Below are 27,060 nucleotides of genomic sequence, written 5' to 3' on the forward strand. Positions count from 1 at the left end.
CCAGAATTCCCCAGCCAGCAAAGTTAGTTTTGTACACACATCTTAAGGTTGCCAAGGTTGAGAAACCATTGCTCTACTGGAGGGATGATGCAGCTGGACCCCCATGTCTGTTCCTTTAAAATTCTGGAGTGTCAGAAGGCCAGAGAAAAAAGATGGTTCAACAAGAAGTCTGAGAGTATTTGGGGCACGTTTATCCTTTCTTAAAAAGTCTTAACTTCTGATTTTGTTTACAACTTTTACAGGTACATATACTGCCTTTTAAAGGCCTAACACACTTTATTTGAGGTAGAAAATACTATTTTCTTGGCCATTCTGCAGATGTGTTGTTGAACGCACATCTGTGTCAGGTGCATCGCTGGCCCAAAGAAAACAGAGAGGACGGTCAGAATTGTGTCTTCTCCTCTCCATGGGTCACTAACTACCTGGTAGATCTGAACTACCTTGCTGCTTTCTCCTTAGGCCCCTCCTATGACTTGCCTACCAGGTGAAGCGGAGCCAGTGCCTGTGATTTTAGAGGTGGCCAAATTGTTATTTTCCAGACACTCCAAGATCTCTTTATGAGACCTGAGCTAAGCTACCTACAATGCTCAGTCTCTTGTGATATTAACCATCACCATCCCAGTTCCTTCCCAGTGGAACCTGGCTTGCTAATAACCCAGTCCTCAACTTCTGACATTCTCATCCCTGTAATTTGGCTGTGCAGAGAGATTTTGAGCTTGTCACTCTGCAGTCACCAAGAGAGTTCCACAACGAGTGTCTGGTAAGCTCTTCCGTTGTAGAATGAGGATCTCTACCCCTGAAGCGATGGTTATTTAGAACAGATGTAGGGGAATCCACTCCTTAAGGAATAGGCGTCAATGAGACTTCTAGAATCAGATGCTACCACAGAGTAAACTGGCTGGGCAATAAATCCTCCTTAAAGTGCCTAGGGAACAATGGGATGGACAGTTAGGATAATCTTTGTGATTAACACACTGACTTAGCAGTTGCCTATGCTGTAGAGTTGTGTCGTCTGTTTGTTCCTCTATGGCTTGGCCTGCTCTTCTGAGGAGTAGCTATCAAGGACTTTAAGGACCTACGGCAGTGTCAATATTAATCATCACCTGGCAGCACCTCCTAGCAGCCAGGTCCTGCCAAAAGAACAATGGGTACCGTACAAATAGGACCGAAAAATACGGGAAGTCCTTGGATTGTAACCTCTTGTTCAGCAGACGTTCCAAGTTATGACTGCGTTGAGCCAGGAGGACTTTCAGCCCGTCCTCAAAGTTGGAGCCGTCACGGTGTCCCCACACTCATGCGATTGTGATTCAGGCTGTCAGCAACTGGATTGCAATTTCAATGGCTGCAGTGTCCCAGCGTCCTGTGAGCACCGTTTGAGACCTTGCTTGAGACGAGCATAGTTACTGGGGAAGCCGACGGGAGGCCACACCTGCTGCTTCTTCTCCCAGGGGGCATTTTCCCTTGGTGGCATCGGGGATCTTGTGCCTGTACCCCATAGTGCCCAAGCACAGCACCTGCCCGCCTGCAGCACCTGCCCTTCTGCTAGCATTTCAGAGCACTGACCCCCACAGTGCCAGCCCAGCTGTACTCCATAGTGCTGCTCACGGTACTTGCCTGCAGTCTGTAGTGCCTGCCTGCAGCACCTGCCTATCTATCCATAGCTCTGACCTCCTGGCCTGCTTGCCTGGGATGCAGTTGCAGGCCCCACACTCCGGTCACATGAGGTCCTTGCTTAATGAATGGGGTTGTTTGTCAGTTGCTCTTGCTAAGTGATGTAGTCATGTGCCTTGTGGTATAAGGACTCTTGCCTCGGGCAGCGGGTTGGACCTCCAAGATCCCTGACAGCCTTGGGATTCTGTCATAGAGGGAGAGAGAGAGAGAGAGGGAGGGAGCAGTCAAGGCAGATAACAACAAGACCTGGCAATAGCTAAGAGCAGGAAAGTTGAAGAAAAGGACAGAGGGGCTAATTCTGGCTGCCCAAGACACCAAGCCACGAGAACAAATACATGCAAAGCCAGAATAGAAGTGACACCTCTGCAAAGAAGCTAAAGAAACAGTGGGCCACCTGGTTAGCTGCTGCCAGAAGATCGCCCAGACTGACTACAAGCAACAGCATGACAAAGTGGCAACAGTCGTGCACTGGAAGATCTGCAAGAAATACCATTTGCTTGCAAGGAAGAACTGGTGGGACCACAAAATAGACAACAATAGAAAATGAAGAAGCTAAAATGCTCCAGAATTTTAAAATTTAAACTAATATCTTCCAGACAACACCTCAGGCTTAACAACTGTTGTTAAGAAAGACAAAATAGCGTTCCTTGTTGCAGTACCCAGAAACATCAGACTGGAAGAACTGGAGAAAAATCACAAAATTAAAAGTCCTGCAAAACAACAATGGCAAAAGTAGTAATTGGTGTCTTGGGTGCAACCTCAAAACATCTCAAACACCATCGGCACTGACAAAATGCCCATCAGTCAATTGCAAAAGGCAGCTTGACAGTTTCCTGTCGGGGTGGGGGAGGGGGTTGGACAGTTTCCATCATGTGAGGATAAATTTAGCAATATTAAACAACTTCTGCCTGTCCCAGCTCTTTGGAAAAGACCGGAGAGGTGGACAAAAATGCCTAACCAGGTCTAACCATCTGGCTGACTACGTGACCAACCATAATTTCTTAAATTTGCATGCCGCCCAATTCTCAACAACTCAGTGCTTACATCATTAAAAATGTCTCTTCTTCTGATTAATTGCAATAGGCAGGCAAGTTGAAGAGGACAATTACAGCCAGTGTGATTGCATAAAAGGCCTAGTGAAAATGGGAGCGTCAAAATGGGTCAGTACAGAAAACAAAGGAAAAAGAAAGCAAGAGCAAGGGAAAAAAAATCGTTCAGGGTGGTGCCATTAACGTTTGGAATGGCTGAAATTTACAGAGGAGGATAACTGCTAAAACCAAACAAAAAGCATTTCCCAAAATAAAAAGAAGGGGAAAGAAACAGTATACAGAAAAGGCTAAAGGAGGAGAGGCATCTCTCTGAATCCTATTTTGACCCCTTCTTCCCCAACCAAAGAGGAAATCTTCCACTGGCTAGTAGTGGAAGCAGAATGGAAAGGCAGGACTGAAGCTTGAGCCAGACAGAGCTACAGATGCACAGAGCTGCAGAGAATGAGTTTACAGATGCAAAGAGGTCAGGTGCCTTGCATCCTTGGCTACAGAGGGAAGGTCTGGCTGTTACTTTTGAGAAATCCTAGACTCTTGAGTTCCAGGCAAGGAATAACGGATGGAAACTGAACCAGGAGACATTTAACCTGGAAATAAGAAGAAACTTTCTGACGGTGAGAACAATCAACCAGTGGAGCAGAAGTTGCCTTCAGAAGTTGTGGGAGCACCATCCCTTGAGACTTTCAAGAAGAGAGTGGACTGCCATTTGTCAGAAATGGTGTAGGGTCTCCCGCTTGGGCGGCGGGTTGGACTAGATGACCTACCACTTCCCTTCCAACTCTGATTATCTGTTATCTGTTTAAATGTCTCTATTTGAAACAAAAAATAACGTAAAAGGAGGATGCAGGAATTGTAGTCCAGTCAATCTGGCAGCAACGTCCGGGAAGATTCAAGAGCAGATCTAAGAGCAGAGGTCGAGAGATTTGAAAATAATTGCAGGAATTACATGAAGTTGTCTCTTCTCAAAAAAACCACAAATCCTTCAAATTTTAACAAACTTCTTTCGTAAATCTAATATAACTAGAGCAATAGCACCTATGGGTGATATATAAGTCTAGGTGCTATTGCTCTTGTTTTATTAGATTTACGAAAGAAGTTTGTTAAAATTTGAAGGATTTGTGGCTGCTTTACAGCCCTCTCTAAGTGGTTTACAGAGGCTGCCTCTGGCCCCCAACAATCTGGGTCCTCATTTTACCCATCTTGGAAGGAAGGCTGAATCAACCTTGAGCTGGTGAGAATCGAACTGCTAGCAGTCGGCAGAGTTAGCCTGCAGTACTGCATTCCAATCACTGAACCACCATGGCTCTTCACTAATATAATAGAGGAACATTATCCAGGTCATTCTCTTTTTTATTATTTGTATATCCCTTTTAAATATTAAGACATCAGCCATTTGTTTTGCAAGTCCACACCATTCTTTTAACTTACTATTTTTAAATTCATTTTTAAATTGGTCTTAGTCTTCTCCAGTAAAACTTGTTCCTTTTCCATGACACCTTTTAAACACAGTTTCTATAGAGGCAGACACTCTTAAAATTAATTTCTGGAACCATTGTTCAAAAATCTCCTTCAGTATGTCAAATATTACAATATATGCTCTATTCTGTATTAGTTAGATTTGTGTTTCTCTTCTTTAATTGTAAAATTTAGTTCCTTCTAGTCCCCTCTAGTGTCCAACTTTCAAAGTTCATCCTTTCATTAAAAAAAAAGAAAGAAGAATTCTAAACAAATTTTCTCATGGGAGAGAAAATAATTAATTTATAATTATTTCCAAAATCTTATCCCAATTTTCTAGAGTCTTAGTTCATTTGTAGCTTTTTTTTTGAAATAATTTTTATTTATTTCAAAGGTAAAACATTAAGCATCTCTGTGGAGCCCCTGGGATCGATCTCAGGTCGTCTCCTTGTCTGGAGAGGCATTGCAAAGAGCCGCCTGCTTGCTGGCTCTTCAGGATGCCATGATCGGCGGCTCTGCTTTTAGTGAGGCCGTCTGCAGTTGGCCGTTTCTTCCCCCAAAGCCCCGAGAGAGGGCCAGTCCTTCATGGCACCTGGTTCCTTTGCCCAAGCTTGCTTGCTGGTGTAGGTCACCCTGCGTGGGGGACGGGAAGGCTATGAGACGCTCCCCCCCCCGCCCCCACCTCTTCTCTCCCGCTTGCAGTTGCTGGCCGAGGGGGCTCTTCAGCCGCTCTCCCGGGGTATGGAAGCCCCTCGGTGTCCGGTCTCAGTTCCACGTAATCAGGAGCGCAATAAAGGCGGGGAGAATGGAGGCCACGATCCTTAGGCCGAGGACTGGATTTGAACTGTCATCTTAAGGGCGTTTCAAAGCGAGAGAAGGAAAATCCCATCACCAGAGCAGCTGCAGGATGGATCTTAGCAACCTTCTAGCGGGAGATGGATCACTAGAAGCAGGAGAATGTTTTTATTCAGCCTTCAAGGCAATTGGATAAAGGGACATTATTGAATCTGTTTGCCAGGCTGCATGAAATGGGCAAGGCCCCGAGAAAAGCATCACTGGCTGTTTTGTCTGCTGGCAGAGACCTAAACACACTTGCATTGAGAGGTGGGCATATTACTTAACCGCCCAAGGAAATTCTCTCCTCCAATGAAACAGACACTTCTAGATAACCGGCCGAAGCAAGGGGGCAGCCCCTGCCACAGCAGCCAGCTTGAGCTCAGGTCTTTCCTGGAATACATCTGGCTTCAGTGGCATGTTGGAGCCCTCAAAATCCAGGGCCATCTAATCCTGGACTGAGAGTCCATCAGATTCTAATTCTTATCCTGGTTTGTGGCTTTGTTGCCTGTGGCTCACTCTAAACGCAAGACATGTCCTTCCCACCTCTATGATTGTAACCAACTTAGTTTAAATCTTAATTATCTGGTATCTGAGGTCTCTACTGGGGGTCTACTGGGAGCCCTCCATTGTCGAGATGAGATCACCAGGATCAGATGCTACTTGTGCCAACTAAGCCACACACTCGTTTTGCCACTCCTACTCACCTTTCCACTACTCTGCTGATCCTACGAAGAAACATTACTCTCACTTGCACAGGTTCAACGTCTTCAGATGGACGACCTTATTTTGGACTAGTAGAATTTCTGGAATCACGAGAGCTAATGCGCCCGAAATAGCGAGATGCTTGATTTCAGATCTGTTAGCCCCATGAGGTCAGAATAGTAAACAAACATTTTCAAAACTTGACACCGACTTCAAAATAACGGAAAGAAGTATGTGATTCCTGCTTGAAGTAATATATCTGCATTCTCCTGTAAAGGAATTTCAGACAGCAGAGAGAGGATAGAAGGGGCAAAAGAGACACCGGTATACATCCATTTGAGCTGGATTTTAAATGCTGGAGCTAACCCCTGGAGAAGACAATCCACATTAGAATGGTCCATGTGCAATAATGAATTGAAATCTTGAGGAAACTAAAGCACCGCTCTTAGCTCTAGCCTGTACCAGCTCTAGACATTTGGGGTGTTTATCTTTAAAAATCTGTGAATCATAATGGTGGCTGATCAGCTTGTCTTTAAAGAAATCAGCCTTGTGAAATTAGTCCTCATATATGTGTGTCAGGGAAATGCAAGGTAGCCTTCATGGTCGTAGGGCCCCAGGCAGTAACAGCTGTTGTTCTTTTCAGCAGTAGAAGATTGAAAAATGGCTCCCGTTTAGAAGCCTTAAGTTGCTCTTTGTAGGTGCCATTGAGCCTCCAGCAATACACTTTTTAATGGCACCACCCATACCTTTTATCTTCGGTAACTGATGACCGGTTTCTCCGTAGTGCAGAACGAGGGCTTGAAGGCTCTGCTTTAGATTGCTTTGCACAGTGGGTGGGGTGGCTGCTGTGCATCAGGGTAGAGCAGGGGTCTCCAGCCTTGGCCACTTTAAGACTGGTGGGTTTCAACTCCCAGAACTCCTTAGCCAGCTATGCAGAGGACTCTGCTGCTGCTAAGAACAGAAATGAGGGAGAAAGGCCCCCCACAGGTGCGTGAGAAATTGACTCGAGTCATCCTGTCCAGAGAAGGACAGAGATGAAGGTGAAGGAATGTAAGATCTCCCGTCAAAAGCCATGGAGGGTGAAGCATTGAGTCTTACTGAGAAGGTTCTTCTAGGGAGAACAAGAGAATATTTATGACAATGGGCAAAAGGGAAGGGACTTGTAAACAAACTATCTTTGTAATAGTAAGTGGAAAATATCCCAGCTACTTTGGAAGTCGTAAACAAGTATCGGTTCTTTTAGCTCCACATTGGTTCTCTTGAAACCCAATGAATCTAAACACTGGGCCCAGAAGCTACACTTTCTACAATCGTCCATAAAGACCCAAAATTATCTCCAAGGATAAATTGCCTCCAAGAATGCCAAAGATCTCTGCATAAAGGCGGAATTTAATTAGAATTTAAGGTGTCCTGGTCTCACATGAGTCATCAGATAATGGGCTCAACTGAAGTACAGAGCAGTGTTGATGACATACTGCAGAATCCTATAGGTGACTTTGAAAATAATGAGTTTGTGGTCTCCCATCTAGATCAGATAATAGGACAGAGCCTTCTCCCTGTGGGAGCCTTGGCCAGGCAGGTTTGCCCTGGAAAACATACTGCACGCTAATTTCACAGTCTAAGAGAAGCCATCTCTACAAGCTGGGATATTCTTTTTTTAAAGACATTTTTATCAGTTTTGGAGACACAAGAACTAACCTGTAATTCTGGCACCAAATCTGCCCCAGTATATATATTCCCCTTTGATGATCCCTTTCTACAAACCCAAGAGGGTTGAGTCAGAGTCAGTGATCCTTTGGGGCAGGTGCTGGTCCCTGTGATCATTTATACTTGGAGGGACAAAAACCAAAGATGGATTAAGCCGTTACTTGAAGGGGAGAATCAGCACTTTAGCTTAGCTTAGCTTAGCTTAGTTTACTTTATTGCCATTGTACCTTGTACAATGAAATCAAATACCATCTTCAGTGCACATCATGACCATGAAAATAAACACAAACTCACATCCTTCACCCTCCGCACATTGAATCGAAACCCCCCAACACCGCACTAACACTGCACTACGCAGTAGAATTCAACAGAGCTACTGCCCTGGGATAGAAGCTGTTTTTCAGCCTATTTGTCTTTGTTTTTATTGTCCTGTACCGTCTGCCAGATGGTAATAGTGCAAAAAATAGGTTCCCAGGATGAGATGGATCTTTGAGGATATTTTGAACTTTTTTAAGGCAGCGGGGGCTATAAAGCTCTTCCAAAGAGGGGAGAGGGCAACCCAGGATCCTCTGAAGGGCAATGAGGTTCACCCTCTGGAGGGCTTTCCTATCTGCCACTGTGCAATTGACAAACCATACAGAGGTGCAGTATGTTAAAATGCTTTCTATGGTGCAGCGGTAGAAGGTCACCAGCAGTTTTTCATCCAGTTGTAGTTTCCTGAGAAGCCTTAGGTAGTAGAATCTCTGCTGGGCCCTTTTGACCAGGGCTGCAATGTGAGCACCCCAGGTCAGGTCCTCTTTTAGGGTAACACCCGGAAACTTAAAACTGGCCACTTGCTCCCCTCGGTCTCCATGGATAAGCAAGGGCTGGAGGTCTGATCTGTTCCTTCTATAGTCCACTATAGGCTCCTTGGTCTTATTGGTGTTGAGGACCAAGTTATTGTCTCCATACCACGAAAGCAACCATTGGTCCACCTCATCTCGGTAGGCAGACTCATCCCCCCTGGAGATGAGTCCCACCACTGTTGTATCATCTGCAAATTTACTAATAGGATTACTAGCGTGAGTGATACTATTACTAAATTTGCAGATGATACTTGAAGCGCGTATAAAGAGTTTGGATCAAGTCTAGCCATAAAACCAACAGCAAAAACTACAGTAGAATCATGATAATATCAATATATAATTTTCAAGCTTATCTTAACTATCCATTAGTTTGTCTCAGTAACTGCTGAGGAGGACGGGAAATATTAAATAAAGTAAGCTGTTCAATTCTTTGAAATTTATGGCCAAAGCCATAATCGGCCCTTGTCTGAAATGGTATAAATGATCTCCTGCTTGAGTAGGGGGATAAACTAGAAGACCTCCAAGGTCCCTTCCAGCTTGACTCTATTCTGACATCATGCGATGTTTGGGGTCTAAGTCCTTCATGAGCCTGGCTTTCTTTTTGGTCATGGTCCATCAGGTGAACCTGCAGTAGGCAGGTATTACACTTTGTTAGGGCAAAAGGTGCACTTTTGGATGCTTTCTCCCCTCTCTCCTTTTAAAGTTTCATTATTTTGTACAATGGCTTGCTGACCTTTTTCATTTTTTTACCAAAACCCAACCCGAAGCTACGGAGTGTTTGCAGCCTAATTTCATAAGGCTTGTGGGCTGTAAATCTATTGAAGAGCAACCATCCCAGTCGGCCGGAGGGGTCAAGCAGGGAATTAGTCCGGACCTCACTATGTAAATGCAAGAGGGCAAAGTGTGACACACTCACACCCCCAATGTCTTTGAGCCTTAGTTGGTGTTTCCCAGGCACTAAATAGTCTGGGGAGATTCCTGTATTATTGGCAGTGAACAATAAAGTAGCTAGTTAGCACTCTATAAGTGTGGCTCTGGTTCTTTGGGCTTGTCAAAATCAGGTTCAAGGCTGGGGTCATCCCATTTTATGCTGAGATGTCTGGGATGTCCAGGTGTTTCTTCCTTGCCAGAGGTGCAAAGCTCTTTGGGCCTTCAGGAAGGAGGAAGCTCCAGCCTTGCAGTGCTCTGAAAAACTTCTCTCCCACTGTTACCGCGTGATCCAGGACCAGCGGAGGAAACCTGTCTGGAGCGGAGGTCTTCAACCTTGGCAACTTTAAGCTGGCTGGGGAATTCTGGGAGTTGAAGTCTGCCAAGGCTTAAAGTTGCCACGGTTGGAGACCTCTGATCTAGAGGACAGAGCTTCACTTGGCTTGAGTCAAGGCAGGCTGAGCTGGATGGGCCTTTTTTGACCAAGGAGCTAAGCAGGCCAGCCTCTGGGGGAAAGAGGGAGGGGAATTGCATTGGCCAGGAAAAGTGGGGCTGATTCCTTACAACTGATAATTGATCAGCTTCTGCAGTCTCTGGTTCTGAACCCAAAGGCAGAAATGTAAGTCATAGTCAATAGTCATAGTCAACATGCTGTTGTTCTTAGCCATCTGTAATAACATTGCTTTATGCAGGTTAAAATGGGCTCATTCCAACTCTGACTTCTTCCTCCAATATTAATAAATATGTGAAGGCAGAGGAGAGAGGGTGCTCTGGAATGAAGAATGAAAAACAGTGCAGAGCACTTTTCTGCGTTTCCTTCCGGAATGGATTTTGTGAAGGTGGTGGGCAGGTGGCTTCTGCCTTCCGCTATCAAAACCCATTAACCACCCAATCAACCCTCTCTCCAGAAGTAGGCTACCCCATGCTGAGATGCAAATGGTGTCAGCCTTGGAAGCTGCCCCATTTAGTGCCTGGGAATTTGGGAGGGGGGATTTCACAGAGAGGTGGAAGATTAGACTCAACAACCCTCTTTCTCAGAAAGTCAAGGACATGTTGCCCTGCACGTGGAGGGGAGTGATTGGCGGGATGTCTCCAGTTGGGGTGAGGATTTGATTGGCCCATGTGATGGACTGATGGGTGCAGGGGATGGACCTTGGATTTTCTCTTTTGGGAAGGGAAAACCTGGAACTCTCAGAGTCGGGCTTTCCCAGATGTGCCAATATGACAACTCTAATAAAGTGGAACTTTGAGAAAATGCCTGTCTCGGAGTTTCTTGGGTTGGAGTTGGTTAGTTGGAACGCTGACCCAGGGCTCCTGAATCTCTCAAGGAAACCCCGGAAAGGGTTCTTTGCCGAGGCTGGGGAAAACTTGTGATGCGAACGGAGGCGTCCCTGTGTCCCTGTGCCCATCCCAGCCCTCCTCAGAGCTCCACGTGGAAGTGTTTTAATAGCGGGTTCCCTGGTCTCTTGTTTTTGGTCTTCCGTTCAGTCGTGTCTAATTCTCAGAGACCGTTAGGACAGAGTTCCAGCTAAATACAAAGCAGATTGTGTTAATACAACAGACCCACATCGAGGGTCTATACCAGCCCTCCCAGTTTCAGTATCCCAGAAGGGAGGAAGGTCCCTGCTCCTGATCTGAAACTTTTACCAGGGGGATTTTCCTCTTCCTTCTGTCAACTCAGAAATATTTCTCTGGTCTTTTAGAGTTGACAGCAGAAAGGGAGTGGGGGAAGCAGTGCATTCCTTAAATGCTTCATAGATAATTGGCCGAAGCTTCTGGCGCGCAAGATTATTACTGGAGAGCCTGATGATGACTCTTGGCTATGGATGTGTCCCATTGGAGAATATACATCCAGGGGGTGGGGGGGGAAGACCAGAGTCAAGGGGGAAATGAAGGATGGGTCTCAGAGTCGGCTGCATCCAGGTAGCACCAGCATGTTCACTCCTAATAAATCTTGGGGTGGTTGTTTTTTTTTTGTCACTCTGAGGGATGCGGCTCGAGACTCATGATTTGAATGGGGGTGGATGCCGGAGCCCGGAGCCCTTCCCTCAAATTGCCCATGACCCTTGTGGCCGCTCCATGGCCCACCTGGCTGACTCCTTGCTCCCCCCCCCCACTCTCTCTAGGTCTCCCTGTACAAGTCAGTGCCAACCCGCCTGCTCTCCCGTGCGTGGGGCCGGCTGAACAACGTGGAGCTGCCCACCTGGCTGCGGAAGCCCGTCCTGAGCCTCTACATCTGGACCTTTGGGGTGAACATGAAGGAGGCGGCCGTGGAAGACCTCCATCACTACCGGAACCTGAGTGAATTTTTCCGACGGAAGCTGAAACCCCAGGCGAGGCCCGTCTGCGACCGGCACAGCGTGGTCAGTTTCTTGGTCAAAGGGCAGCTGGCTCTGCTTCCTCCTTTTCCATTTTTGGGTAGGGAGGTCCTAGGAAACCTCTTTAAATTTCAGTTAAAGTTGTTTTAATGCTGCTTGTGCGGGTAGGTTAATCACATCCATGTTATTCTTACTGCATTTAATGAAAGTAAGAGCAAAATACTGTCAATTTAGAGTAACCATTGATACTGTTTAGTAGAAGCGGAAGAGAAAAATAGCATCCAGCTTCTTTTTTACTCTTTCTCCTCTACAGATCAGTCCTTCGGACGGAAAGATCCTCAGTTTTGGGCAAGTGAAGAACTGTGAAGTGGAACAAGTCAAAGGCATCACTTACTCCCTCCAGTCCTTCCTGGGTCCCCATGCCAATCACGACGACTGCCAAAACGACCCAAGTAAGTCTTCCCTTTGAGCACCAGCCTCTTTCTTTCCGGACAGTCTGCTAGCGGGCGGAGGGGAGCCCTGCCCAACAGAGCAGCCCTCTCCCTCCCTGGGCAGGGTTCATGCCAGAAAGGTGAACTGCACCAAGACGAGGCAGCCAGCCTTCCCTCCCTCCCTGGAAGCATCAGGAGGAGTTAAGCGGAGTTAAGGAACCAGGTGCCCTTTGCATCTGCACTGCCTCCCCCCCCCCACCCTCAGCGGAAGGGGCAGCACTGGGGTCAAGAGACTGGCAACCCATGGAAGGCAGCCCTGTCTGTGCTGCGGGAGGAGGCCTTCCGATGAGGAGGCCATGCAGCCCAGGACCAAGGAGAAATGCCCTTAATTTCTCTGCTCCTCCTTTGCTCTGCTTGTCCTCCAAGGAGGCAAACTCCTTCTCCGTCTTTCCCACGGGGTCGGTTGGACCGAGAGAAGGTCTTAGGCAGACCTTTGATCATCGTGGTCTGCTCTGTGGCCAAGGATGACCAGATCTCTCGTCAGAAGATGTCGTGGTCTCCAGGGTAGGTTTTTTGTTTTTTCCAAAACTCAAATTTGCAGCGTTTGGTGCCCCAATGGCTGTTCGGCTCCTAACCCTCACACACAAGGAATAAGTGGTGTTCTCAGCCTGGTGGCTGTATATTTACTATTAATACATGCAGTGAAATGTGCACCTCCACCGTTCTTGTGTTGGTTTCTGGATTTTCATCAGGAATGAATCTGGAACGAAAGCTCAAGATCAGCATTCCAGCTTCGCTTCTCAATTTCTCCATGTCCTGAATGAGACCATATGCAGCGGTAAATGCTCTGGAAACCAAATTGTTGCCAAGAAAATGCTAGTTCCCATCTCCGAGTCTCAAGGGACCTTTAGACTTACCTTGTTTTAAAAACGGGTGGCCGTTGCAGGTGCCCTCCTCCCCATCCAGTTGCCTCTTGGTCTTCTGGCTCCGGGCTGGGCTGGGACCTCCTTTACTTGCAGGTGATGCCTGGAACAGCCGCTAGCTTTTGTTTGGAGCAGGTGAAGGAAGGAATGATTGGAGCTGCTGGATCAAGAACTGGGCAGCCTTGCGCTTCTTTCTCAGAAAGGCCTTTTTCTCTCTGCTGCTCTTTTCCAGCTTCCTGTTGCGAGTCCTTCCAAAAACAGCTGGTCACAAAAGACAGCAATGAGCTCTTCCATTGTGTGATATACCTGGCCCCCGGAGACTACCACTGCTTCCACTCCCCCACTGACTGGAAGGTCTCTCATCGGCGTCACTTCCCAGGTAGGCCTCCTTTCCACAGGTGGGAGAACCGACAGTGGCCCACAGACCTCCTCTCCCTTTCTCTTCACTAGCACCAGCACTAAAACCTACAATATGTACCACCCCATAGTGCTTTACAGCCCCCTGTGCGGTTTAGAGAGTCAACCTCTTGCCCCCAATAATCGGGGTCCTCATTTTACCCACCTCGGAAGGAGGGAAGGCTGAGTCAACCTTGAGCCAGCCAGGATCGAACTCCAGACGGTGGGCTAGTCAGCCTGCAATCCTGCATTCTAACCACTGTGCCACCAGGGCAACCAAGTTCAATGAATGTTAGGGACAATCCCTCTCTGGTAGACCTTGTCTTTAATCTTCTGCTGAGCTACTTTCCAACATTGTTGGGGACATTAGAGTGCGTCAAAGGGGCCCCGAGATGGTCTTCTGGCATCTCCCCTCCCACCATCGCAGTTCTGTTCCCAGCTTCTGGATAAGCCAAAGCAGAGCTGCTTGCTCTCTCCCCAGGTGCCCTGATGTCTGTGAACCCTGGCGTAGCACGTTGGATCAAAGAACTGTTCTGCCACAACGAGCGGGTCGTCCTGTCGGGCTACTGGAAACACGGCTTCTTCTCCTTGACAGCAGTGGGAGCTCAGAACGTGGGATCCATCCGCATTTACTGCGATCAGGTGAGGGAACTTCAAAGGGAGGCACGGGTGGGTGGTGCGTGCAGCCCTCAGGTGTGGGTGAGCCCCGGCATCTCTGTCTACTGGCCTCAGAGGCACAAGGAGACCAGGCTCCAGAGTAGCTGGAGGGCCACCAGGTGATTGAGTGGGCAGCCGGGGGGGGGGCAGCTTAAGTGGTTTGTGGACTCCGGAAGCTTCCACTCTTGGAAACACCTGAGTTGAGCCAAGGGTGGCAGGGCTTCCCCAGGAGTACCAGAGCCCCCTTCTGAGGCCCAGGCAGGACCCGCCACCCTTGGGTTCCCCTTCGGTCCCCTCGCATCTTCCGTGCAGAGAGCGACTTCAGGCAATGGGGGAGGAGTGAACGTGGCTGCCTGCGTCTTGCTCACCTGCCAGGTAAACCGCCTTTCCTGCTCCTTTCTCCTCTCTTGGCAGAAGCTGCAGACCAACAGCCCTCGCTACAGCAAAGGCTCCTTCAACGACTTCAGCTTTGTGACCGGCAAGGACCACGAAGGGATTCCCATGAGGAAAGGAGAACATTTAGGCGAATTCAACTTGGGCTCAACAATCGTTCTGATCTTTGAGGCGCCCAAAGATTTTAACTTCTACTTGAAGCCTGGCCAGAAAATCCGCTTTGGGGAAGCTTTGGGGTCCCTCTGAGGCCTGGGAGGTCAGAGGGGAGGGTTTTTTTCTATGGACAGGGACTCCGTTCACACAAGGAAGCCGTTCAGTATGGTGGAGTATTTGCTCAGCGGGACCTGAGTGAAGGGAACGAGTCCTTCGTCTCCACTTGGGGGTGCCGGGCCCGTCTCACCGTGAGGGTTGCGGGTTGACCGGGGACCGTGGCCCTTAAGAACGCGGATCGGGTGGTTTTCCTTCCCTCTGGGCTCTGGAACGGTGGCAGGTTCTTCCCCTGGCTCCACCTGCAGCAGCAGCAGCCGCCGCCTGCCTCTGCGCTGCTCCTCCAGCTCTGCACTGAGATGCCCTAAGCTCTGCAGTCCAGAGGAAGAGGAAGGGCAGGAGGAGGCACCCGTCTTTAAAGGGACAGGACTCAACCAATTTTTCAGTCCAATCCCAGAGAAAGGAGAGGGCTAATCAGAAAGAAAATGCAGCTTGAAATCCGATTTTAAGAAACATGCCCAAAACCTAACTCTCTCCCTTTAAAGCAGAGATTTGCGCTGTCTCCTCCGTGTTCAGCGTTGCACTTGCTTTGGACTGGAGGAGCCCAGCTGGCCTCTTCCTCTAGCTTACTCCAACTTCCAAAACTGTCTTGCTGTGCTGGGCCTTCACTTTTTCTGTGTTGCACAGGGGAGGGAGGGGAGGGGGGATATCAGATTGCCTCTCTTGAACCTGGCTTGCCAAAACACACACCAGTCCAAGGGATCAGAGTTTGCTTCTCTTCCCTCTGTGCGGGGAAGTGGACTCTGCCCGGCACCCCTTCAAACACCCCATTGGGAATATGAACGAATTCTCGTCTCTTCTCCTCTGCGTTAGCTTCTAACTCTCTGCTGGCGCTATCCAAGGATGAGGCTGAGGAGGAATCTGAATTGATCACAATAAATTCTCCCATGTTGCCCTAAAATATAATTTATAGGTTCCAGACGTTGGGATTATGCCACACACCCCAAAATTCCTCTCTTCTTTTTTAATGGCCAGTAGTTTTAGGAGACAACCAGGTTGTAGCTAAATGTAGAACAGGACAGGATCAGACCTGTGTCCTGCGTGAGAGATGCTGCTTTATCTATGATAAGGGCCTTTTTCTGTGGCTGTGAGGGATGAAAGGCAGAAAGTGGTCCTCCGGGATGGCTGGTCCCTTCCTTCCCCAAACGCAGAAGTGAAATCCTTAACCAGAAAACAGCTCTTTAACCCTCCAACATCATCCTGTGCTCTGCTGCCATTAAGGCCCAAGGAAGCCATCAGGAGACACGCGACAGACAGCTGTGCCTTGCTCTGTCAGTGAAGAGGAATTACTTGCTTCTCTTTGCTTGCATTGCGGTAAGACTCTGACTGAGCCTCCGGTGTTCTTGCTGCTCTGGTTCTGCTGCAGAGGAGCCCCTTCGGTTGGTCTCGGTCAGGTGGTGGTTCTGGGCCAGGTCCGGTGGAGCTGTGGGCTCAGGGGGTCACCCAAACCCTAAACGGACGGGAGTGGGTTTCTTGGTGACGCTGTGAAATTTCTCCAACATGGAGAATCCTTTTATTTTTCAACTGTATCAGTAGCACAGTATTTTTGTATGTCAAAATGTACAACTTAAAGACATTAACTCATTAATGGCAAATGTTTTAAAGTAAAAATAAGAACTGACCATGCTTTGACTTTTAACGTGTTTTAATTTTGGAAAAATGCTCTACAAGATGCGTTCTTAAAAGCAAGCCCCCTCTTTCTTTCTTTCTTTCCTGGGGTGGTTCAGTTTGAGGGTCCTCTGAGGGCCTATCTAAGCCGATGATGTGGGCGCAGCTTCTCCGGCCAGGCCGAAGGAAAGACGGAGAGCCAGTCCTCTGCTGCGCAGTCCCCTAGACGGGGGGTGGAGGTGCCATTGTCCAGGTCTTCAGAGCAGCTCTGATGTCCTGGATGCGGCTCGCATATTTCTCCATCAGCTGCCGCTCTTCTTCCAACGTGCTTACAAGGGAGGCGATCTGCACCTTCAGCTGCAACCAAAACCAAACCAAACCCAGAAACGTGAGGAATCATGTGGGTGAGGGACAGCCTGATTCATCCACGGAGAGATGGCATGCTGTCCCTTTCTGAAACTGTCGCTAGCCTCCTGAATCCTAAACATGTTTCCACAAGCAACCGCCAACTCTCGCATCCTGGCTTCCGCTTACAGTCGCTCCTCCATCCCCTGAACTGCCAGATCAATTCCGAGGGTATTTCTCAGAGGAATGTGGGGGAAGCAAGAGCAGCTTCATTTACCCCAAGCAGATTCCCAAGCAAAATGTGGGGCTTAGGAGTGTAATGTCGCTGCCGAAAGAAGAGCGTGATTTTGGACTTAAGGGAAGCATATAAGGGAAGCCATTGTTCCCCTTCTCCTTTGCCTTCATCGAGACCTGCTGGGAATATTCCTCCAGGTCTGGAGAGACAGGCACACTGGGGCAAGTTCAGATGGTGAAGGGCCCACAACCCAAGACCTGCACAGTGGGAGAAGTTGAAGGAGGTGCGTGTGTGTTTCATCTACAGAAGACCAGATAGGTCAGCAATCTTTAAATAGCCGAAGAGACCACGCAGAGGGGACAGTGGGCTATTCTGCTCGCCCTCTGCCACCTCTGGTAGGACAAGAGCCAGGTTAACGTTGCAAGGAAGGAGGCTCAGGCTAGACATCAGGAGAAACTGGGCTGTGTGAGCTGACAAGGAGCCAGATGAAGGAAGCCTGAGCTCTTTTTGGCTGGAAGCCTTGAAATGGGCCGAATGGCCCTCTGCCTGAGGCTCCAGGGAATCCCTGACAGAGACGGGTTGGACTAGATCAGAGGTCTCCAACCTTGGCAACTTTAAGACTTGTGGACTTCAACTCCCAGAATTCTCCAGCCAGCAGAGCTGGCTGGAGAATTCTGGGAGTTGAAGTCCACAAGTCTTAAAGTTGCCAAGGTTGGAGACCTCTGGACTAGATGACTTGTTTATGTTCCGTCCAATTTCATGCGTCTGAACCAATGGTTCTCAACATCGGTACTTTTTAAGATGAGCAGATTTCAACTCTTATGCTTGCTGGGAGTTGAAGTCCACAAATCTTCAAGCTGCCAAAGCTGAGAAACATTGGTCTAAACTTTAGGCTTGTTCCTAACTAGGATCAATCACAATTTATCTTGTTTGCAAATGCCATGGAAAGGAATGTGGAGGAGGGTACCTGCGAATTACGATGCAGCTGCCCATTTTCCGGATTCTGAAACTGGTTATCAGGTTCAGCATAATAATTTCTGCTCGAAAATCCAGTCCTTGGGGATATGTTATACGCACACTTAAGAAAATCAGGATATTCTGTTGTGATAGGGAAAGGCACAAAGCCTTTCTAGTAAAAGCTCCAGTTTTTACCTCTGTGATTTTACTGACTTGCCTTTAAAATGTGTGACGGTCAAGGTGAGTTTCCATGCTCAGTGCTACAACTACAGGGCAAGAAAGAACGAGGAGATTGCCAAAGCCAGAAAGTATCTTGGGGTGTGGGTGGGTGGGTGGAGGGTTTGCAAGGCTCATTTCCACTCATCTTAAAAGAAGCTGAAAGGTTGCAGCATTTGCTCTGGCCTGACTGATGCTGCCTTGTTGGTCAGTGACAAATCCCCCCACCCCCCCCAAGGCCTCAAGTTGATACCTGGCCCAGCTTCTCCCGGATTTCCTGCGCATCGGTGGGCTCCCCGACTCCTCCCCTCAATTCCAGCCACTTGCCAAGAAGCCGTTCCTGTCGCTGGCAAAACCTCAAAGACAAGTGAAAGTGGTTCATTAGTCTCAAGAGAGAAGCAACCAATGCAACAGGCAGAAGGATCTCTGCCCAAAGCTCACGGACTCTTTTACAGCTGATGTGATCATTTTGTTTTGTTTTTTTTCCAAATGAAAGTAACGACAGAAAACAAGCCGTTAATTAGAAGCAGTAAAAGAAACGAATAAAAAATGGAAGGAAGCTGGGTGGCCAAACCTCTTCCAAATTAAACACTTGGCTATTGAGGAGGCTCCTGGGCCTCCAACAAACAGAACAGGTCTTGGTTTCCAATCTGCTCTGACCACTAGGCAGCCACCACCACACACACACACAGACAGACAGAGCCACTGCCTTCCATAGCCCCCTGGAGAACGGCTTCCATCCACCACCAACTTGGCTTCCCAAGGGTGACCACCAGCCCCCCCTCAAGGCCACTTCACGGGAAACCTGAGAGGGCAGAGGGGCTGGCTCTCTTTAGTGACCGTGGCAGATCAGGCTGGGCCGAATCCTTCCTTGGTGGGAGAACCAAAGCCCCCTCCCTCCCCTCAGTCAAAGAGCCCCGGCTTGGCCCCCCATCGGGCCCTCCATCCCCCCGAGCCCTGTTTTCCAACAGCTGCTCTCAGCACCTCTGAAGGAGCAAAGGAGAGGACAGCAGGTTGCGCAAATGGAAGGGGTCGCTCAGTGAATCTGGCTTCCCCAAATCTCCGTGGCTAAGAGGGTTCCTAACCCAAACCTTAACAGTTCCCCCTTTCTTCCTCTCTCTCTCCCCCTTCCCTTCTTCCCTCTCTCATTCTAAGGCTAGGATACCCACCCAAAACAAAAAGTCCTTTGGAAGAAGCCGCCTTACTTACCTCCCCCCTCCCCTTTCCGTTGGTGATCAGGGAGGCACGATCAGGTACAGGGGAGCTCCCACCCCTCACCCTCCCTTCTCCTCACAAGCCCCTGAGGCCATTTGGCTGCAGCACCTTCCCAAGTCCCCCCGACCCCCACCCTGCGATCGATCACCCCATGGCTTCTGGCTGCCAGCATTGGCAGCTAGCCGATTGGCTCCTGGGCAGCCAAAAGTCCGGGACGAACAGTGTGTCGTCGAATGGCCCACGCCGAAGGGCCTGGGACGGAGGGGCCGTGGCCAACTGGCCAGGGCAAACAGCTAGCAGAGGGCCAGCCGAGTAGAAAAGCTAGAGGTGAATGCGGGGAGGCGAAATGCTGGCGGAGAAGCGGGCGTGGCCAAGGGTTGGGGCCGAAAAGTCCTAGATCCGGCAAGAACCGGGCTGTTGTGCAGCATCCATCCAGGCTCCCAGTGCTACAGGAGGAGGCCGGAGGTGCTCTCCGAGCTTGGTTGTATTTATGCAGATGTTGCATTACCCACACTAGGTAACATCACCAGTGCAAGGGAGGAGGAGGAGGAGGAGGAGCTCTTCGGGACCGTCCTCCACAGCCGAGAGATTCGTCTGGTTCAGATTCTTCTACAAGCTGCAAAGCAGAAACTGACCCCTGGATTGGAAGGGAAAGGCGCTTGTGCTACGCACTTCAGTTCCTGCTGCTGGCTGTAGTAATAGTGCATCTTCTGCCCAATGCGTTGCAGCTCCTCCTGCAGCTGCTGAATTTCAGTCTTTCCTCGCTTGGTTTCTAAAAGGAAAAAGTAAAGTAACTTGCTCAGCGTTTGGAACGGTTTTTCCCATCCCACTTTCCTCCGAGAAATTGTCTCTGGAACTCTGCCAAAATTGGTGCAGGCTTTTAAGCGCCACTCCCGGTGAATCAGCTGCCCGAATCCCTTCCAAACGCTCTCCTGCCTCTCCAGACTTCAGGCATGTTTCCGCCCCGCCAGTGATATTCCTGCCTTTCCTTCCTGTCGAGGGTCTCCCTTATTCGCCACACTGTCCCTTCTAGGAAGCAGGCAAGGGAAACGATCCTTCTGGAAGTGACATTCCAGCATTACCTGCTTTTCCGCAAAGAGGAGGACGACTCCCTCGCGTAAAATCTTCGGGGGCCAGCAAAGGCCCCCTGGAGACCACGGCTGGCCTCTCCCTGCCGGGGGCTGCAGCCAGAGGGGGGAGGGAGGGCTGGGGAAGGGCAAAAGAGACCATCACGCTTGTGGCTCTGAGCTGGGCTCGCTGGTCCCACCCAGGAGGCCCTGTGGGTCGAGGGCCTTGGCCATCAGCCTCTGGACCCCGGAACGGCACAATCCAGACCCCGAGCCCCCCCTCCACGCCCCGGGGAAGAAGCCGGGGGAGCAGCGGAGCAGAGATGCTGCTTTCCAGATGCTCACCGTCTCAACGCTTGTCCTCTTCGCCCCGGCATGAAGGAGGAGGGGGTCCGCAGCTCTGGGGCAGCACCGTGCAGCCAAGAAGTCCTGGGGGCCCAGATTTGGGAAGGAACAAGAGGAGTAACCACAGCTACTGAACGGGGGCGGTGAAGGGTCGATGCTGGGGGGGCAGACAAGTGGGGGCCTGCTGCCGCTGGCTGAGGAAGACCAGCTGAGCTTTCCAGCCTGCGGGGGAGGAATATCGGCTAGTTCTTGTACAAATACTCAGTGCTCTTCCTAAACTTCTATCCGTGCACGCCTAGGCCTTTCCTAGGTCTTTTTGCCACAGATGGAAGCAAAGCCATCGCACACACACACACACACACACACACACACACAGAGAGAGAGAATGGACTATGCTGACAACTAGCCATGCCCAGTGCTGGCTCTCTGTCCAGTGACAAGCCCTCCTTGGAAATCAGCCAGGGATGTTGGTCCCTGAAAGGAGTGATGCAGCACAACTAATGGTTATTTGTTTGTGGGTTATTATTTAACAGGTTCTAATTTAACCATCATAAAGTGGCTTATCTAAAGAGGAAGCTGGGATTCTGCAACTGGAAAAGGTTGGGGACCCCTGATTTAACAGGTTCTAATTTAACCATCATAAAGTGGCTTATCTAAAGAGGAAGCTGGGATTCTGCAACTGGAGGTTGGAACACATTTATTCACGTGGCAGAATTTGGCTACGGTACTGATCAGAGCTCCAACCTTGGGGTGGCGAGTCAGAGTCACTCTGGCCTGCTGGTGTTTGCAAAAAGGTGCCGTGCAGAGGAGGCCACCTCACCCGGTAGACCAGACCAGAAACTGCACCAGATGAGCTAATTCTACTCTACCGTTTAAGGCTGCATTACCAGAATTTTGCAAGCCTGAAAGTACAAACTCCTGAGGTCTCCTTTACTGCATGAGAAGTTAGGGAGGCCAGCCTCTTTCTCTGCCCATTATGCAGGTGTGTCCTCCCTTATTTCTTCACCCCGTCTGCCAAGGTCTTTCCCACATACTGTTACGATATCTTTGCAATTCCTTGAAATGTATGTTTTGACTGGGATGCCCGAATGTTTGCCTGCACCTGAACTCTGGACCCAAATCAACTTGTGGGCAGGCCCAGCAAGAATGACAGAAAAGAGACTACTAAATCATGAGGGCCAGAAACCTGACCTGACTTCTTGCTGCTGTCCTTGTTGTCCACTTACCACTTCCCTGGATGCGGTAGCCCCCTTTTCTCAGGAAATGGTGTCAGGAAATCAGGTCGACGAGGCTGCAGCCTCGCCTGGCGAGCGGCATACCTGTGGGCAGGAGTAAAGCACTGTTTGCTTGGCACCCCCAGGGCAGCTGCCCACCAGCAGGACCCACGCAAGGCAGCGTTGCACAAGCCGATGGGTTGCCCTCCTCCATCCCCCCAGGACCGTTATCCGGGACTATGGGGTGGCCAGGGGAAAAGGCAACGCCCAGCCCAGGTTCAGGAAAAGGCTGTGGAGGAAACCAACTCCCAAGGGTCGCCCTTCTGCCTCCTCTGAGTTGCAGCCTTGAGGCTAATGTGATGCTTCCCACCACCAGCCCAACGATTCATGGCAGATGGTTCAGGCAGGGCACCCAGGAGGCCTCAAGATGGGGCATCTCTCCCCTGTCAGAGAGAGGGAATGCTGGAGAAAGGGGCTTAAAAGGATCTGGGCACAGTGGGAGTGTTCTGTTGCAGACACCAGATCTCCTCTTGCTCCTTCTTTGCAGGGGAAACTGCACTCCGCGCAGTACGTACGTTGCAAGCCAAATTGGAGCAAACCGCGTGATGCAGCTGCTCAAAAACCCAGCCCTTGGCAGCATCAACCAAAGTACAGGATCCCAACTAAGAGAAGGCACAGCTCCTCTCCCGGCTAAAATAGGGATGTGGCAGGGAGCATCCGGGGTCCTGTTCTGGGCAATGCAATTTAAGGAAGGAGTTGGCAAACCAGGGCTGTGATGAGAAGGGCCCCCAGGGTCTTCAGTGTGGAAGAATGAAGATGGTGGGAAGATTGGGCGGGGGGAGCATATTCATCCCCATGGCTGCATCTGCCATGTGGACAATGGGGCAGAACTGCTCAGGGTTGGTCCAGATAAGGCAAGATAGGAGAAATGGCTTCAAATTAGGGGGTTGTTTCCACAGCCTCACTGCGGGAGCTGCTCCTTACTGGATCTGAGGCAGTGGATTCTCCTTTGCAGGAAATGTGGATGCTCTAAGAGTGGGATTCTGTATTGGACAGGGGTTGGACTGGATGGCCTCTGAGATCCCACCCAACTCTTCCATTCTCTGATTTCTGACTCACAAATCTGTGAAGATGGAATCTCCAGCAGCCTGGTAATCCCTTGGCACACAGGGAAGGTTGGCCTCTCCCCTGGGGATGCCAGGAGGGACGTGGCCCGGCCTTGGCACCTCGAAAGTCACGTGCTTCTTGGTGGGAGCGCCCGAACAGGCCAGGCTGGGCTTCCGGGAAAGAGCCTTCTGCTTCCACATCATGGCACAGCGGTAGACCAACTGGTGACGCCGACAGGCAGCCTGCAAGCACAGAGCAGGAGGGGCTGGTCTCGCTGGCACCCGGTCCCAGACCCCGAGCTCCACCCGGGAGTGAAAAGCCCACCCCAAGCAGAAGCCCCGCCCCCTCCAACCGTTATCCGACTGGGCAGGGCCCCAAATCCACTGGCACCGTCGTGGGGTGAGAGACGCGCTTGCCAGCCGGGCTCCAGCTTCACCTGCAGCTGTTGCTGGGCCTGCAAGCACCCTCGCTGCTGCTTCATGGAGGCAACGTATCTCAGGATGCGGCAGATGCCCTCGCGCAGCAGCTCCGCCTGATAGCTCTCGGCTGCCCGTGCCATCCGGCCCTTCTTCCGCAGCTCTTCCTGCACGGAGCGTCCCCAGGCGCCCAGCACCTGCAGCCGAGACAGAGCAGGCCAGTCTGGAGAGCGGCATCCCCCTGGCTCACTTTCCTGGTGCCCCCAGGAGGGGCTGAGAGGAAGGGCTCACTGGGTGCCCCCCCGCTGGCCGGCTTGTGCAACGAAGGCCTCTCCTAGCGGGGTGGGAGCTGCCCTCTCCCGTCTGTGACCAAGGGAAACGCGGTCTTTGCTCTGGGAGACCTCAGGAACCGTGATTACAGGGGCTCTTCTGCTTTTCTAAATGTCATCCTAAGAGGGGGACAACGCAGGCAGACCGGCATAAACCTTTCAGAAATGTCGGATGCGCCAATCAGGCAGCTTGACTGCGGCCCGGCAGCAGAAATTGAAGGCCACAAGGAAACCTGATGGAACAACTCTAGAAATGAAGAATCCAGGAGTTCCCACCCTGGACGGAATCTGGCTCTGAAGAACAGTTACACCCCGAGAGCTTCCCATCCCTGTAATCCCGAAGAGTCTGGAGGGAGAAAAGCAGAGAAGTCACATCTAGGAGGGAACCCAAGTCGGGAGGTTTGAGGTAGACGGATACAATCGAGATCAAGGGAGGCACTAATGCCACTCTAGTAAGGCCACACCTGGAGTCCTGCGTCCCGTTTTGGTCTCCACACTATAAAACAAGATGTTGAGACTCTAGAAAAAGTACAGATAAGAGCAACCAGGATGATGAGGGGACTGGAAGCTAAAACATATGAAGAACGATTGCAGGAACTGGGCCTGGCTAGTCTAGGGAAGAGAAGGACCAGGGGAGACAGGAGAGCATCCTTCCAGTATTTGAGGGGCTGCCACAGAGAGGAGGAGAAAGGGGCCAAGCTATTTTCCAAGGCACCCGAAGGCCAGACAAGGAATAATGGATGGAAGCTGAACAAGGAGAGATTCAACCTGAAAATCAGGAGGAATTTTTCTGACAGTGAGAACAATCAACCCATGGAACAGAAGTTGCCTTCGTTAAGTTGTGGGAGCTTCATCAGTAGAAGCTTTCAAAAGGAGACTGGGCTGCCATCTGTCAGAAATGGTGTAGGGTCTCCTGCTTGGGCTGGGGGTTGGACTAGATGACCTACGAGGTCCCTTCCAACTCTGTTAATCTCTTAGGAGGCCGAAGAAGAGAGCAGCCAGGGAGCTGAGGGCCTTTGTGTGTGCAAGAGGTCAGGGAGAAACGGACTCTGGTTCTAGGTTCTAGGTTCTCTCTCTCTCTCTCTCTCTCTCTCTCTCTCTCTCTCTCTCGGCAGATCCAACAACTGTTGCTGCACAAACTCTTCTCTTTACCTTTGGCCTCTTTTACTCACTGACTGCGGAATTGCTACTCCACAGCACTGGACAGGATGTGACCTTTGTATGCGTTGCTATCCCCCGTTGAACACTGATGCTCAGATTTTAAAAGATGCGCGGGTGAGAAGATTATGGAGGCTGTTTCCTGTGGTTCCTAACGGAGTGTTGCAAGCCTCTTATCTATTTGGCATGCTGATAAATATTAACCTTGCTGGATGTAGGAAAAACTCTCAGTGGAGAGTATGCTACATTAAATGTTTGCAAACCTAACTTTACAGGATTTTTTTCAAAATTCACAACAAGTGGTCATCAACAAGATGGAAACTGACCAAATAATTGCCTCATTTCAATATCCTGCTTTTTTCTTTTACATTCAGAACTGGATAGAATGTAAATGCTTTAACTTTTGTTTGGTTGCTTTTTGGTTTTTTTTTTTTTAAAAGGTTTATCTTTGGTTTTCTGTTCCAATTTTTTGCCATTTTCTTTCTTATCTGGATTTCTTCTTTGATGTAGCTAACAAAGCATAATTATACAGCTTTACATCCATTCAGTGATGATTTAGGGGACTGGAGGCTAAAACATACAATGAACGGTTGCAGGAACTGGGCCTGGCTAGTCAAGGGAAGAGAAGGACCAGGGGAGACAGGAGAGCATCTTCCAGTATTTGAGGGGCTGCCACAGAGAGGGGGGGGGGGGTCGAGCTATTTTCCAAAGCACCCGAAGGCAGGACATAAAGCAATGAATGGAAACTAACCAAGGAGAGAAGCAATCTGGAACTATGGAGAAATTTTCTGACAGTAATCAAGCCATGGAACAACTGAAGTTGCCTTCAGAGGTTGTCGGAGCTTCATCACTGGAAGCTTTCAAGAAGAGATTGGACTGCCATTTTTCAGAAACAGTGTAGGGTCTCCTGCTTGGGCAGGGGGTTGGACTAGATGACCTACAAGGTCCCTTCCAACTGTCTATTTCTATTTTTTCTATTTCTATTCTACTCCATTCCATATTCTGTTCTGTTCTGTCCTATATCTCTCTCCTCTTTACTTCTACTCCTATTCTAGACTGATACCTAATTTTTTTAAGAAACATCAACAGTGAAAAGCTTCCTCAAACTAAGAACGGGCTAAGTTCTGTGGCTCTCTGGCGGGGTTGGGGGTGGCGAGTGCTGCCTCCCTTCCCCCTCGGAGCGACACAGGCTCAAGACTCCCTGCATGAGGAAATGTAGCATTTGAGAGAACGCGGGTGAGGTGGCCGCAGGCAGAGCTGCCCGTCGCTCTGTAGGTGTGTTGGCCGAGGGAGGGCGGCTTCTCTGGTCCAGTCCAGTTGGAATTTGGGCAGGTTCTGAGTCAGGAATCTACAGAGACTCCCTATCATCCAGGTCATGGCGGGTTTTTTTTTCCTCCAAAAGGCAACTGGACTTCCTTTCATTTTTCCCTTGAAAACGTTTCGCTTCTTGTCCAAGAAGCTTCTTCAGAACCGGAGGAGCTCCTTGAAAGAGGAGCGAAACATTTTCAAAGCAAAACACCAAGAAAGTCCAGCTGCCCTTTGGAAAAGCAACTCGGGGGCATCTGAACACGATGCCCAGCGCCCACCCTCCCACCTCCTCCGCACAGCCTCTCAGGACCACCAATGGGGCTGGAAAGAGAGGACCGGGGAGGGCGCCGGTGGGCCCCAGTCAGCTGAGGGAAGCTGGGGCTGGGTACTCAGGGGGCCAAGACTGACCTTCCGCTGGAGGCTCCGGGACCAGTGCCAGAGGGCCTGCACCGTCTGCTGCCGCTCTCGCCGTCTGTCCGCCAGCTGAAGGTGCAGAAAGAGGGCAGGAGGGCCACGCTGACCGCCAGCGTCCACAAAAGAAGCCCTAAGACCAAAGGGGAAGGGGCCCTCTCTCCTCACCCCAGGAAACCTCCACCCCTGGCCAGCCTCAGCCTCTTCCTGCCCTGCTTGGAAGGGAGCCGGGGGCCAAAGTGGGTGCTGGGCGCCCAAGCTCACCTTCCCCTTCCAGAAGGCAAAGGCGGCTGCAGAAAGTCTCCGGGCCAGTAGCTGCTCCCCTTGTCTCTGCAGGAGCTACGGGAGGGAAAGCACAACCTGAAGCCCCCTCCTCCCCATTTGGAGCGGGGTGAGGGCTGCTTCTGGCTGCTCCAGCGGCTTTTCCCAAACGGAGATGGTAATCGCAACGTCAGCCTTCAAGACTCCTTTCCTTTCGCTATCTTTTCGGCTGCCTTAGTAACGGGGGGAGGGTGAATCAGTGTGCTGGAGGCTTTAGAGAATGAATTGTTTAA

The 27,060-nt window shown here is 50.1% G+C and overlaps 2 protein-coding genes across 10 annotated transcripts in view; one reads left to right on the forward strand and one right to left on the reverse strand.

Moving 5' to 3' along the window:
• PISD (phosphatidylserine decarboxylase) overlaps nt 1-16,198 on the forward strand; it is a 51,056-nt gene extending 34,858 nt beyond the window's left edge. For all 9 annotated transcript variants that reach the window (XM_087943064.1, XM_087943061.1, XM_087943062.1 and 6 more), the window contains 5 exons: nt 11,317-11,553; nt 11,822-11,960; nt 13,095-13,241; nt 13,740-13,900; nt 14,330-16,198. In XM_087943064.1, coding sequence (XP_087799190.1) covers nt 11,317-11,553; nt 11,822-11,960; nt 13,095-13,241; nt 13,740-13,900; nt 14,330-14,554 — 909 coding nt within the window. In that variant the 3' untranslated portion in view covers nt 14,555-16,198. The remainder of the gene's footprint in view (nt 1-11,316; nt 11,554-11,821; nt 11,961-13,094; nt 13,242-13,739; nt 13,901-14,329) is intronic.
• A 72-nt stretch (nt 16,199-16,270) lies between these two features.
• SFI1 (SFI1 centrin binding protein) overlaps nt 16,271-27,060 on the reverse strand; it is a 48,668-nt gene continuing 37,878 nt past the window's right edge. The window contains 12 exon segments of the mRNA XM_087943066.1: nt 16,271-16,540; nt 18,190-18,292; nt 19,824-19,923; nt 20,234-20,394; nt 20,594-20,650; nt 20,652-20,715; nt 20,718-20,785; nt 21,790-21,882; nt 22,897-23,126; nt 23,321-23,497; nt 26,504-26,578; nt 26,771-26,845. Of these exon segments, the coding sequence (XP_087799192.1) occupies nt 16,406-16,540; nt 18,190-18,292; nt 19,824-19,923; nt 20,234-20,394; nt 20,594-20,650; nt 20,652-20,715; nt 20,718-20,785; nt 21,790-21,882; nt 22,897-23,126; nt 23,321-23,497; nt 26,504-26,578; nt 26,771-26,845 (1,338 nt within the window). The 3' untranslated portion in view covers nt 16,271-16,405.

Source organism: Notechis scutatus, chromosome 13 (assembly GCF_049901735.1).
Source record: "Notechis scutatus isolate UNSWTSFEM ecotype Mainland chromosome 13, rNotScu1.2, whole genome shotgun sequence".
NCBI lineage: Eukaryota > Metazoa > Chordata > Lepidosauria > Squamata > Elapidae > Notechis > Notechis scutatus.